The 13,547-nt window shown below is 46.7% G+C and overlaps 1 protein-coding gene across 3 annotated transcripts in view; it reads right to left on the bottom strand.

Moving 5' to 3' along the window:
* The window catches only part of Sec16b (SEC16 homolog B, endoplasmic reticulum export factor), a 34,484-nt gene that overhangs the window by 12,812 nt on the left and 8,125 nt on the right, over positions 1 to 13,547 (bottom strand). For all 3 annotated transcript variants that reach the window (XM_071619750.1, XM_071619751.1, XM_027934940.2), the window contains exons 9-14: positions 12,876 to 13,100; positions 8,679 to 8,776; positions 6,773 to 6,854; positions 3,152 to 3,269; positions 1,975 to 2,086; positions 397 to 502 (exon numbers count right to left, since the gene is read on the bottom strand). In XM_071619750.1, the coding sequence (XP_071475851.1) occupies positions 397 to 502; positions 1,975 to 2,086; positions 3,152 to 3,269; positions 6,773 to 6,854; positions 8,679 to 8,776; positions 12,876 to 13,100 (741 nt within the window). The remainder of the gene's footprint in view (positions 1 to 396; positions 503 to 1,974; positions 2,087 to 3,151; positions 3,270 to 6,772; positions 6,855 to 8,678; positions 8,777 to 12,875; positions 13,101 to 13,547) is intronic.

The following is a 13,547-nucleotide window of genomic DNA, read 5'->3' as shown; positions in this document are numbered from 1 at the left end:
GAGGGGAAGGAGGAGGAGGAGGGGGAGGAGGAGGAGTAGAAAGAGAAGGAGGAGGAGGAGGAAGAGGAGGAGGAGGAGGAAGAGGCGGCAGCAAGAGAAGGAGGAGAGAGGGTGATGTGGGAGGAGGCGGCCCAGAAGGCAAGCAGGATTCTCCTGTGCCTGGAGTGAGGCAGGAGCCTCCAGCAGAGAGGCATCTGCCAGGTTCCGCTTTCATATTGTGAAATGTAGACCTTTAGGGGACATGAAAAGAAACCCTAACCTCCCCATTCTCACACTAATGAGGAGAAACACGGTCGATGCCTTAGCCCCGGGAAGTGTGTGCCAAACGCAAAGCTGGGAATCCAGCTGCCCAGAGCCTGCACAGCTCAGCTGGTGCCCTCAACCGGGTTCAGTTACCTGAAAAGAGGGGATGAAGGACTTGGGGCGGCCCAGCATCTGGCAGTACTCGAAGATTTCCGTCCTCTGGATAGCCTCGGTTGTTGCGAATTTCAAAAACTCTTGGCTAAAACCAGAGAATAAGAATAAAAGAGATTGGGGAGTGAGGGACAGAGCTAAGTCCTAGTAGACCCCAAACCGGCTGCATCCTCTGGGCAGAGCCTCATCCTGGGCTGATCTCAGGGAGGCTCCAAGAGACTGCAGGTCTGCTCTGGGATGCACAGCAGAGCTCTGCACCTGGACAGTAGGAGGCAGAGGCTGAGAGAGGAGGTCCTCCTCAGCCTTCTTTGCTGGAGAATAAGGTACTGAGTCCTCTTAAACATACCAAGCACTGGCCTTTGTGCCCCAAACCCTGGCATGTCCCAGGAAAGTCACCCCAGCCTGAGCACAGGGGCACAGAAGAGGGAGTCATAGGGCCCTCCAGGTGCGCTCAGGAAAGAAGGCCTTGCAGAGGACAGAGGACAGCTGAGCCAGAGAGCAATGGCAGCCTTGCACTGGATGCTCATTCAGCGAGGAGGAGGACATGGTGAGTGTAATCTGAGGGGCCACCAGTGTCCCACATGCCCCTCAGATCATTCTTCCCTGAACAGCTTGCCATGGTGTCTGAAATCACAGTCACCAGGGTTATTCCTGGGGGTTAGAACATTGCCTCAAGAAATGTCCTCATTTATCATGAAATGGAAGGGGACATATTAGTCCAAACACCCTTGTTGTCACATCTGGCCCTCTGATGAGCTCACTGTGCGTGGAGACCAGGGTCCCGAGACAACAGGCTATGACGTGGTCGCCGCTAAGGTGGCGGCAGCTGGGGGCAAGTGTCACAGGAGCAGACTTCGCAGCTGGCTGCCTGGACCCCACATCCAGCCTGGCATAGTGGCTGGGGCAAGCTCTTTTTAACTCCTTTGTGGCTTGGTTTCCCTCCTCCATGAGATGGAAAATATACCCTCCTCTAGGATAGATCTGTAACATGGGAAATAGTGCCTCAAGAGCTTCAGAAATCCTAACTGTTACTGCTAGGGACTAAGCTTGTCTGCCTGTCCATCTACTCATTCTCTAAAGGCTTGCTGAGGTTCCCCTGCGTGAAAAACCTGGTATCACAGCCAACAGAGAGTAATAAGCCCCCCAGTGGGCTCTGAGGGACTTGTGCACAGTCATCGTAGGGGTGCTGGGGCTCCAAGGAGGGGAACATAAACTTCTTCCACTTCCCTATTTTTCCTGGGGTGGCCTCCTAGAAGCAGCCCAGGGGGGTTGTGGGTTGGGGATTTGGGTTTTGCTGTGGTGGGTTTCCTTAGAGAGGATCTCTGGTTGTGGAACCAGGATGCCACCTAGTGTCCATAGTGGCACAATACAACTCAAAGGCACCAGCTGGCCCTTTTCGCAGAGCAGGACCTGGGGTCTGAGGCCCCCTGGTGGTGAGCTGGCGCAGCAGCAGCTAAAGTTCCCAGGAAAAATAAACAGTGGCACCTTGAAACCCAGCAAGGGCTACAACAGTCCCGTGGCAAACATCTTTGCTATTCCCTTTCCCACGAAGTCACATACCTGTGGCTGCTGCCCAGCAAGGCCAGATGGTCCGTCTTCACAGTATAGTGGCCAAAGGGCACGTGAGCCACGAGATAGCAGAAGTGAGCGGCCTCCACCAGCCCTTTCCCTGCTGTGGGAGGAGCAGAACAGGACCCAGTCATGGAGCCCGCCGTGTGGGGTCCCACAGTGTGGGTGGGAGAGAGAGAGATGCAAGGGTGGACTTGGGGGTCAGGGGAGAAGCCTCACCGGAGTAAATCAACAAGCTTCTCATAGGCCAAGTCACAGCCCCTGCAGCGCCCCCCCCCCCACTTCACTGACCCGATTTATGACCTCAGGTGTTACATTTCAGTTCTCTTCAGCCAGAATAAGGCCCTATTCTCATTCTCCCTAATGGATTTTCCATAGGCATTTTCTAAACACTTTAGTCCTTCATGATGATGCGGGGTGAGTAGGGATGTCTCCACCTGAGCAAAGAAGTGGCCCTATGTAAGAAGCAATTCTTAAACCAGATGGAATGAATTCCAGTCGGTCAAGTCCCTAGCAAGGTGCCTGGCTCAGGAGGGGCTCCACAAACATGGGTACCTCTCGTCCAGGGTGCTGAACAACCCCACCTCTTGGCAGCACCTGACCCGTGACTACTTCAGGTTTAACAGAGCAGCGTTCACGGAGTTCCACACAGAACACCAGGGTTTCTAGATGTTCTGCCCCTTGAGCAAATTAAAGAACCACTCATCTGGAACATTCACTAGCCTCTAAGTGCTCACAAGGCTGTGTTTAGACAGATGACAGAAGTAAAGACTTCAGAGTAAAAGACTAAAGGCTGCTATTATTATCATGATTTTTAAAAGTAGTCCAGGCAGAAACAGAGTTCCCTAACTGACGGAGCTGCGTCACTGAAGGACTGACAGCAGCAGGAACGTTGTCCTCTGTGCTTCTCCATGTATAGGGGAGTCACCAGGGGCAGAGAAGAGCCTGCAGAGAGGAGAGTCTGCAGCATCAGAACACCAAGTGTCGGGCTGGCCTGCTCTGGCTTGCTGTGGAGATTCTGGGGAGCAGAGATACAGGGAGGAACTGCAGAGCTCCTGGGCCTGGGGCATAGACTGGCCTTCACAGAATCTCAGAATCTAGGGACAGGTATTTAAAGCAGCCTGGAGATACCCTAGAGGAGCAGGGGGCAGCGCAGGCTTCCACTTACCCAAGGTGTCCCCCATGGTGACAATAGCACGTTGGTGCAGCTCCGAATCCCCAGCCTGATTTGACAGAATCACAGCCAAGTGGGGCCTCCAGTCCCCCCACTGCTTGTCCCCACAACACTGAAAAAGAGCAGAAGAATAATGAAGGCTTACAGAGTCATTTAGTGCTGCCCAAAATACAGGTTAACACAAAAGGCTGCTGTCTGTCTTTTGGTTTGGAGGAATTCAGGGGACACTCAGGATACTGACTGCCGTGCTACCGTATGTTGATCTAGAGTTCTCATTAAAAAAAAAATAAAAAGACAAAACTGCTAGAAAGATAGACAGGCAGACAGACACATATAGACACAGACATACATACCCATGTGCCTAAGAATACCAGGAGATAAACAAAATGACATTAGTCATTCACTAATTTTTAAATTCTTCCCAGTGCCTTACTTTCACCCCAAATAGCAAAGACAAAACAAAACAAAACAGAAAAGAAAAGAAAAACAAACCTTGATGTTTGCGTGGGAGAAGGAAGATCAAACATCTTTTTCTTGTGAGTAGAAGAGACTGCATTAGCCTGTCACAGATGTCAGGGAGCACTAGGACACCTGATGTCTCGCCACTGCTAATGTTTTCTGGTTTTACTAAGCCCCTTGACGCCCGTCATCATATCTAACCTTTGCAACAATCCTGTGAGGTCGGATTCTTACTACGCTTTAGGGATATGAATAGCCAGTCCACCCAGCCAGTACTGAATCCCCAGTCACTTCCCTCCTGCCCTGGGAGGCTAAAGACTCCACCAGGGGGCAGCAGAGAAGTGGAAACGTGGGGGAAAACAACAGAAATGGTGCTTTCCCTGTGAGCTAGCCCTGGGGCCACTCTTCTCCCAAATGAGGGAAAATTTCAGGGAAGAAACTGTCAATAAACAATATGATGGTCCTAGAAAGAACACAGGCCCTGGATTTGACTTGATTCCTGCCTCATACTAGCTGTGACCCCGAGCAAGACTGTTAATGTCTTTTAACCTTTGTTTCCTCATCTCTGAAAATGGAGATCATGATTTCCACCTAACTGCATCATTGTTGATAATAAAATAAGTAATATCTATGTAAAGCACATAGCATAGTTGCTTCACTCTGGGTTCTTAACTTGTTGTTTGTACTGGGGATTGAACTAAGGAGGCGCTTTACCACTGAACTATATCACCAGCCCTTTTTAAAAAAAAAAACAGGATCTCACTAAGTTGCTGAGGCTGGCTTCAAATTTGTGATCCCCCTACTTCAGCCTGATGAAGTGCTAGGATTACAGGCATGCACCACTGTGCCACTTTGGTTTTTACTTTATAAATTCCATAATCGGTATTAATACACACACACACACACACACACACACAGGTAAGCTCAGCAAAGAGGCCAGTCCAACTCCAGTTTGCTGCACAGATGAGTCGAGCAGATTGACAGTAATAACTAAGATTTGGACATCAAAACTATTCACAGTTATTTGGTGTTTGTAATTATCCCAAGGAATAAAAGATGCTTTATCCAACTCTGTTATACTTACTCCCTGCTTATTTGGGGTAATGCAATATAATATATTGATGATGAAAAATCAAAATAATAATAGTAGTTCTCATTTACCACCCTGGCTCAGGTATTGAATCATATCCTACGCTAATCATTTTCCTGCCAACAATCCAACAATCGTATGTGATAGGAATCATTATTGCCTAGAGTCAGGCCTCTTCTGCTGGATGTAAAGGAAGCAGCAGAAAAGAAGAAGATCCCTTACTAAAAATAAGGGGTAAGGGAGAAAATTGGAATTCATTCTTCTGTCTATTCCTGTATGGTTTGTAACACATCTCTGCCAAGCAGATCTATGGAGTAAAGGGGAGAAGAAGAAACATTATTAACTAATTTCAATGGGCCAGGCATGGTGGATGATAGGTTCACAAATTCTCTCTTCTTCATTTTTCACAATAAGCCTATTGGTTAGGTAACAAAATCTCCACAAGGGTGAAAAACTGAGGCTCTGTGGGATTGTGTAATCAGGCCAGGCTTGCACAGAGGTAACAGCAAAGTCAAGGTTAAACCTGTGATGAAACCTCATTTGCATGTCCCATTACCATGCCATTGCCTAAGCCACTCATCCCATGTCATGAGTGATGCCAAGAAACTTCCACACTCCCAGAGCAAACCCTGCACCCACCCATCACCTCTCATTCCTCAGTTTTCTCACCCATGAGTAGGGAAAAGTAGCTAACTCTATTGCTGCAGCAAGACCCAGAAGACCCTAAGCTGATTCTACCATGTTCTGTAACAGTGCTCTTGTGGAGATGCGTTGCATTGCAGGGCACAGGCCATTCAGCTGAATTGAGAGGCACACTGCTCCAAAACAGCCCGTCGGTGGTCATGGAAGTCATTGGGTCTCTTTTATTTTCTTAGAATTATCCACAGCAATAAGGACAAAAAAGAAAAAGTGTGATGTCCATTTTCCTTAAAACTGTTGTCAGGAAAAAACTCCAAGCTTCAAAATACAAGAAAAGGCGCCAAAATTAATGGAGATTGAATGTAGGTGCACCAGAAAGAAGCAGAGGGAAATCACGAAACAGTTGCTTCTATGAAGCAAGAGCATAAAGCTGAGTTACAAGAGCTCAGGAGAGAAATAGTGGGCAACGGGAGGAGACCTGCAGAGCTCAGGAAAGAAGTGGAGGGAAACATCAAAGAAATAAAGACAAAGATGGAAGGACACAAGAGCAAGAGACACTGGTGAAAACACAGCAGGCAGAAATAGGAACGAAGGGACGGAGGGTGGGTGGGAGAAAAGGGTTTTAATTAAAGAGAAAATTATATATATTTATATACACATATATATCATGTATTTATATAGCTTATACATTTGAGATGTATATACATGGAATTCCTGAAAACAAAACCATAGTAATGGAATGAGACAAATATAGATGAATAAACTTCAAGGAAATTCCCGGACTCTAATTTATGAATGGACATATTTAAAGGGTGTGCTAGGCCCCAGGGGGGAAGAAAACTGACCTAGAGAGTCAACACTAGGATACATCCTAGTAGTTACTGGGCTTCAAAGCTAAGGATACTTTGGGGCAAAAAACAATCAAGTCTATTATCATGGGAAAACTTGCACGTAGGCCTCAGACTTCTCAGCCACATTCTGCTCCAGGAGAAGCGAAGTGCAGCGTGTCGGATCTGAGGACTGGTGCCCAGGGGAAGAGCTTGCCCAGGGTAGAGAAGCACAGCCCAGCGTGAGATCCTGGAGAACAGCAGTGTGGGCTTCACTGCAAAGCAGGCAGCCGTAACATGGTAGGAAGGGCAAGGTCTTTAGGGTCAAACAGACCTGGGCCAAGCGTGACCCCACCATCTCTGTGACCCTCAGCCATGTACACCTTTGCACCTCAGTTTCCACATCCACAAAACAGAGATAACTCCTACCTCCATGCATTAAATAAAATAATATGCACCAAAGGGCTTAGCACAGGGCCAGGAACATGGCAAATAACTAACAGACTGTTATTGGTCCTGTCTCATCTAGAAAGCCATCGCTGCATTCCAGAGCCAGCAGTCCCCACCCACCCTGACCCTGGAGATGCTGAGGAAAGGTACCGTGGCTGCTTGTGGAATCCTCCCCGACATGAGCTGGAAGAGGGTCTGCAGAGGGTCGTTGAGCGCCAGTGTGTTGGTGAAGCTGCAGGAGAGAAAGGTCAGTTGGGGGACCAGGCCCAGAAGTCTTGGTCCATGGCCACATGCAAGGCCTCTCCACTGGGTTTCAGTAGGTTCTTTTGGAGTGTGAGCATCTCTGCTCTGCTGGGCCTTTCCGTCCTCCTTTTGGGGGTGACAGAAACATCTTCATTCCCATGCACCCCCCCCCATAGACTTCTTGTGTAGGGATGCTTTCTGCACTTCGGCCCTAGCCCTCTAACTCTTGAGTGACCACTGCTATGGGCCTTCTTCTGTCAACAATATATCCCACCCTCGCCTCAAGGGCCCCCAAAGAGCTGCAGAGTTACCTGGAAGCTCTTCCCTTCTCGTGGGCTCCTCCTCCCCCCCACCCTCCTCCCCACCAAGCCCACGGCTCCGTGACATTTTTCTGGCTCACCCCAAGCCTGGGTCTGTATGTCTTTTACTCACAAGCACTAAATAGCCATTTTCAATAACCAAAGAGGCGTGGAACAGGGACCAGAAATGATCCTGCTCATGACAATCCATGGGATCTGCTTAACAAGGATATAATGAGCTCTACAGCTGATCTGAGATTTAAGCATACTCTGTAAGGTATTTTTCACAATTCACTTGGCCCCATCAAAAATCAATGGCCCAAGGAAAAATAAAACCTGTAGCAGAGATATATGCCACAATGTGGGGTTGTGGGATGTTCATTTTCAAAACCCAGAGGAAAACTGTCCCTGAGAACACCATCTTCTCCCCACAGCACCCTGGCCGCAGGAGCGCCGAGCACATTTCCTAATTACCCCAGCGCTCCTCGACATTCCAGTGCTCAGCAGTATGACCGGTCCCCCAGGGAGACTGAGGCCGTGGTGAAGAACGGCTCCCGGCTAGAGTGGCAGCCACGAGGAACACAGACTGAACTTAAAGTGGAGGGGTCCATCCTCTCGTCCAACCTGGCCCAACAGGATTTGTGGCCAGTTCAAGCATAAGCCAGGTGGGAGGCAGCTTCACAGCCTCAGCCAACATTAGAAGATAAACACTAAAAGTGCCATCTTCTTCCCACCAAGCCTGCTCCTTACAGACCCTCTCAGCCCCCCACCCCTGCCACCCCAATGCCAGCTGGAGCCTGCAGGACCTATTCAGAAAGCCACCCCCACGCCACCACCTCCTCCTGATACTGATCCTCTTTTGCTGTTTCGTCACCCTCGTTCCAGAAGGCTGGCCGTGCACCTTTCCCTCAATCCCTCTCCCATTCTGGTGTGGTTGTCCTTCCTGGTGCCCCTGGCCCCTGGGTGGGTCTCCGTTGCTGGTGTGACTTCTGACTAAGCACCTCCGCAGTCTCGACAGCACCACTGCTGCAGATGTCGACTTGTGGATCTGACTCGCAGTCCCATGGGATCTTTCCCTGGTATCATGGTCCTGCTGCCCTAATACCTAGCCTACCTCTGGACACCCACGTCCCCTCTCAACACTTACCTGCATCAAAACCCTTGGTCCTATGGTTTTCTCAATTAAGCTTAAGTCATATCTGTTCCCTCCCTAATGGAACTATCTAGAATAGCCCCTCTCAGAGAAGACTACAGCAATGTAGAAACTACTTAATTTTTGGAAACTCAAAAATATTACTAAAATGTTTCATTCCACTCAACAGATAGAAAGAGTGTCTCTGTGTCTGGGTTCTAAGATTCTGGAGAAAAGACGTGCTCCGACAAAGAAAAACTGGAAGCTGCTTGGAGCATGGTCCTTCCCAGTGCCTTTGGCACTTCTCCCCACCCCCATCCCCACCCAGCCCTGAAGGGGAGGCCTCTCTGTGCCATTGGCCTCCTTTGTCAGCTGGACTCACCCACTCATGACCCAGTTGTAGGTCCGTGGGTCCATCTTGCTGGAGAGGAACAAAGCATGACCCCACAAGTGGTTCTTCATGGCCCACTCCAAGGCCTCCTGAAAACCAAAACGTCACATTCAGCAATGCCTTGGCCACAGAAATAACACATTCCCGTGGTGGGCACTGCTGCACCCTGAACAGTAGAGGCTGGGCCTCCAGAGACTCTTGGGCCTCATTATAAATGTGAAGAAGGAAGCGGGGAGGGAGGGGAGGGGGTCCTCTAATCAGCTTGGTGTTTTCTCTAGATTGTCCACTTCCCCAGCCACCCATTATGCCATTTCCTTGACTTCCTTCAAACATGGTCACCAGGTAGCCATATCTTATTAGCAAGTTACAAAATACTTGTAAGAATCTCTGTAACAAAGATGTTACATAAATGTTACTTTGTCACCCAAAAACAAAGTCTCAAAATGCAAATAGCATAACAGTATTCATGTTAGAGTCTGTTGAAGAACAAACAGTGCCCTTTTCAACAGCTCAAGATCCATGTTCTCCTTCCTCGGTGAAGAGCTGGACTATATTTCCCACCTCTCTGGGGCCCGGTAGCGGCTGAGTCTACACCATGTAAAGGAAATGGAAGTGTTTTGGACCATAAAACCACCCACACCCGATCCTCCACCCCATCTGGCTGCTGGAATGCAGAGGACTCCCTGGTTGAGGAGGGAAGAGCTTCCTGCATCCTGAGTCCAACTACAGGGAGAGGGGCTGCCCCACTGGTCCATCTACCTGTCCAGGGCTCTCAATGAACCAGAATAAGCTGCTGTAAGTTTAAGCCAGTAAACATAGAAGTTAACCTAGCTTCTGATGCTAAAAGCAATTGCTTGTTAACTGTCAAATAACTTCTTAGGCCAAAATAATACACAGACACATGTCTACTAACCTTTACATTCAGTTTTCCAGAAATATTTAGTAAGGAACTACCTCATACAGGAGGTTTTGAGCTGGTACTAGTAACTTCCTACTGCCACAAGATGTGGTTTGGGAACAGGAATTCACTAATGAGGTAATTCTATCTCCAAGTAACAAGTTCTTTAATGGGCTCAACATTCCTCCATGATATCTTCTTGGGGGGAAAGGATAGCAAATTTAAATAGCCACAATTAGGGAAACCAGCCTCTCATCCAGGGCAAGTGAAAAATGACATTAAAGGTCACTGTCTGTGTATATATTGATAATTTTGTAACCTTTCTTTTTTTTTGTAAGGAAAGGAGTTACTAATGCTTGACTGGGAATTACAGATGATTCAAAAATCTGCCCGTCCAAAAATATAATTTAAGAACAAGTGAAAAGCCAGGCATGGTGGTGCATACCTGCAATCCCAGCAGCTCCGGAGGCTAAGGCAGGAGGATCACGAGTTCAAAGCCAGCCTCAGCAACTTAAAGAGGCCCTAAGCAACTCATCAAGACCCTGTCTCTAAATAAAATATAAAAAGGGCTGAGGATGAGGTTCAGTGGTTAATTGTCCCTGGATTCAATCCCCAGTACCCAAAAAAAAGAACTAGTGAAGAAACTGAGAACTTATGTCAAGGACACAAGTCTCACCCAATGCCAGAAATAAGACCCAGGCAAATATGAACAAAGGTTCTAAAGATGTTCTCCCTCCCAGCACCTCATCCATCAGTCACACTCCATGGGTACCGCATCTCTCCCTCGCTTCCTCTCAGGTCCAGGTGTGAGGGAGGTTAGAAGCCCAGGTTCAGGCCCCCGCTGCCTAGAGCTCAGCCCTCACTCCACCACTCACTAACATTTCTAATCCAAAAATACATAAAGCAAGGAGGGAAGCTAATGTAGTGTTTCTATGGCAATAAAGAAGACAATGCATGTAGGATGTTAAGCAAGTGCCTGGAAGGTAGAAAATATTTTTTAAATCTGCTTTTGTTATTATAGTTGTTATGCTCGTTGCTTATCTTTCTTAAAGGAAGAGTTCATATTTCATTTATCTCTGTATGCCCCACTGGGTTCAACGCCTTAGAAGTAGTAGCCGCTAATAAATGTTTATTGAATAAATGAATCATTGGGGAAACTCTGACTCCCTACTCTATAGGGAATAGACAGGGAATGGCTGCGACTTGATCCCACCGATTTTTACTGGGCATCATTGTCAAGCACTCACTTATAACCTCATACACCAAAATCCCAAGAGGTTAAATATTTAAATGTGAAAATGAAGTTACCAAAGTACTCCAACCTTATTTTTAGGAATTAATTTTGAAATAGGAAAAGGCTTCTGAAATATGATCCCTCAAAAGTGATTTGGGACACACAGTCCAAAAACAAGAAAGAACTCCAACACATCAACTTGTGGTGATAAAAGACTGAAAGATGTGGAAAACCCTTGACCAGAAAATGCACAGATTAAAAGATAATCAACTTCATTCCTAATAACAGAAATGCAAATTAATAGTAAATGGTATTTCTTCACCTCTCTGATTGGCACATATCAAAAATCTGCAAACACTTTTGGCTGGTGACATGGGGGGAATGTGGGGAGCACATACTCTCATACATTGCTGAGGGGGTGAACTGATTCACAGCTCTAATGAGATTTTTCAATACCTATCAAAATTATAAACCATTTACCCTTTGACCCAAGGCTTCCACTTCTGGAAATTTATCTTACATGTATTTTCTCACATTAGGCAAAATAACAATTCATTTTAGCATTGTTTGTAATAGCAAAAGAAACAATCTTAATGTCAATCTATAGGAGCTTAGCTGAATTAATTGTAAAATCCATAGAAAACTATGCAGCCCTAAAAAATAATGAGGCAGTTATAATCTAGAAGGTGATATATGTGCTATGAGAAAGAGAGCATGATAAAGGGGTAAGAGGTAGCAAATACACCAAAGGCCAAATCCAGTGCACTGCGTGTTCGGCATGGCCCAGCGCACAGCCTACAAGTTCAAAGAGTTTTTATCTTGTTTAATTATTTGAAAAAAATCAAAACAAAAATAATATTTCACTACACATGAAAATCATATATGATTCAAGTTGCTATGTCCATAAATAAAGTTTGAAATGCAGCCACTCGTTCATTTATGCATTGTCTGCGGCTGCTTTCATGCTCCAAGGGCTAAACTGAATACTGCAGCAAGACCTGAGGGCAGACAAAGCCAAAAATATATACTGCCTATCCCTTTATGGAAAAGGTTTACCAACTCCAAAGTTTGTTTTCTAAATATTTAGAAAGGAAAGTACAGGCCTGACCCACAGTATGCTATAAGAAAAAAAAAAAGAGGGGAGGGGGAATAATTATATATGCAAAAAATAAGTTTGGATGTTTCAGGGGAGAAATTGGGTGATTGGAGGGGGGAGGGGCATCATTCCTCCTTTACATTCCTTATTGTTTTATTTCACTAAATTGATTTTCATCACAGATTCAAACATTTGAACTTATGACTTTTATAAAGAACAGAGTTTCAAAATTAGACAAGACATCTCCCTCCATCTGCTAAATTACAGATTCAGTATTGGTAGGCAGAAGTGTTACTTGTAAATGACGGTTCTAAAACTAATTTGGTGTGTATATGAAGAACCCCCTGGAAGGACATACTCTTGAATCCCAGTAATCCCACTTCTAGGAATCTGTCCTAAAAAATAAACCAAGGATCAGCAGTGACATGTCATAAATGTTCAAATGGCATACTTTATAAGATGACACAATTGTAAATAGCCAACTATATTCAAAAAATAGTTGAGTGATTAAACAAAGTAAGACTGTATTTCATGGTGCTATTGGCAAGTGGTAGAAAACTTGCCTGAGCCCCTGAGCTTAGTCTCCAGCACCACAAAAATAAATAAAATGGTGCTGTCAGTTTAATGCCATGTGGTCTTTCACCATGTGGTCTTAAATGGAAAAAGAGAAACAACTGTATAAGTAATTTGATTTCATTTTAATATACACATGGGAAAATGCTGGAAGTAAATGTATCTAGATGCTAACTGGTATTATCTTTAATAACAAGACTACACTCCCATCGTAAGTGTTAACGGTTAGAACCTATATTGGTGTTTTTATTTTCTTTGCCGTGCCTTTCTGAACTTCTCACTGGCTCTAAAATCAGTGTATGCCATTCATGTAATTGGAGGCAGGGTGTTGGAGGCGGGGACAGTGGTCACCCTTCTACAGGACGCCGGGGAGAAGGACAGACTTGCCTTCTTCCTCCCATAGTACAGCAGCTTGGTGAATTTCTCCATGATCTGCGCAGGTGTCTCCACCGTGGGAGAGACCTCCCCGGTGAGCAGGTTGCGGGTCCCGGAGTTCACGGGCCAGGCCTCGTCGGTCAGGTTGATGAGGTTGGCCACGGGGGGCCGCTTCTTGTACTTCTCCAGCTTACAGTTTTGCATCAGCAGCTCAGCTATGTCAGACCCCACCATGGACTGCAAGGCAAAGAGGGTCATCCTGGGGGAGAAGGCCCTTGGTCCTCAAGCAGGCAGCCCAAGCTGCAGAAGGCAGGCTCCAGGCACCTGCCCTCTGCACAAGGTACTTCACCATCACTCATGCACACACGGGCAGTCCCTCCTCGGATGACTGGATTTCAAACGTCAACTTCATTATCATGGATATTTTCTGGCTGTCAGGAGCCATGAAGCTTACTGGAGCCTAATTTCACAGGTGTTTAATCGGGCTGGTGCAGTAACCCCACAAGAGCACTGCGTTTCCCGTCCAGGGCAGGAGAGCATCGGAGGGAAAGTCTGCATTAGCAACCTGGTGTTGACACATGAGCAGTGTTTCCCAGAGGTGACGCGTTGCTTCTCATAATCACACCATACCGCAGACCTCATCTCTCCCACGGCCTGAAACTCCACCCCGGCCTGCACCTGCCC

Source organism: Marmota flaviventris, chromosome 12, assembly GCF_047511675.1.
Source record: "Marmota flaviventris isolate mMarFla1 chromosome 12, mMarFla1.hap1, whole genome shotgun sequence".
Taxonomy (NCBI): Eukaryota; Metazoa; Chordata; class Mammalia; order Rodentia; family Sciuridae; genus Marmota; species Marmota flaviventris.
Note: the sequence above shows the minus strand (reverse complement) of the source record. Positions and strands in the feature narration are given on the sequence as shown.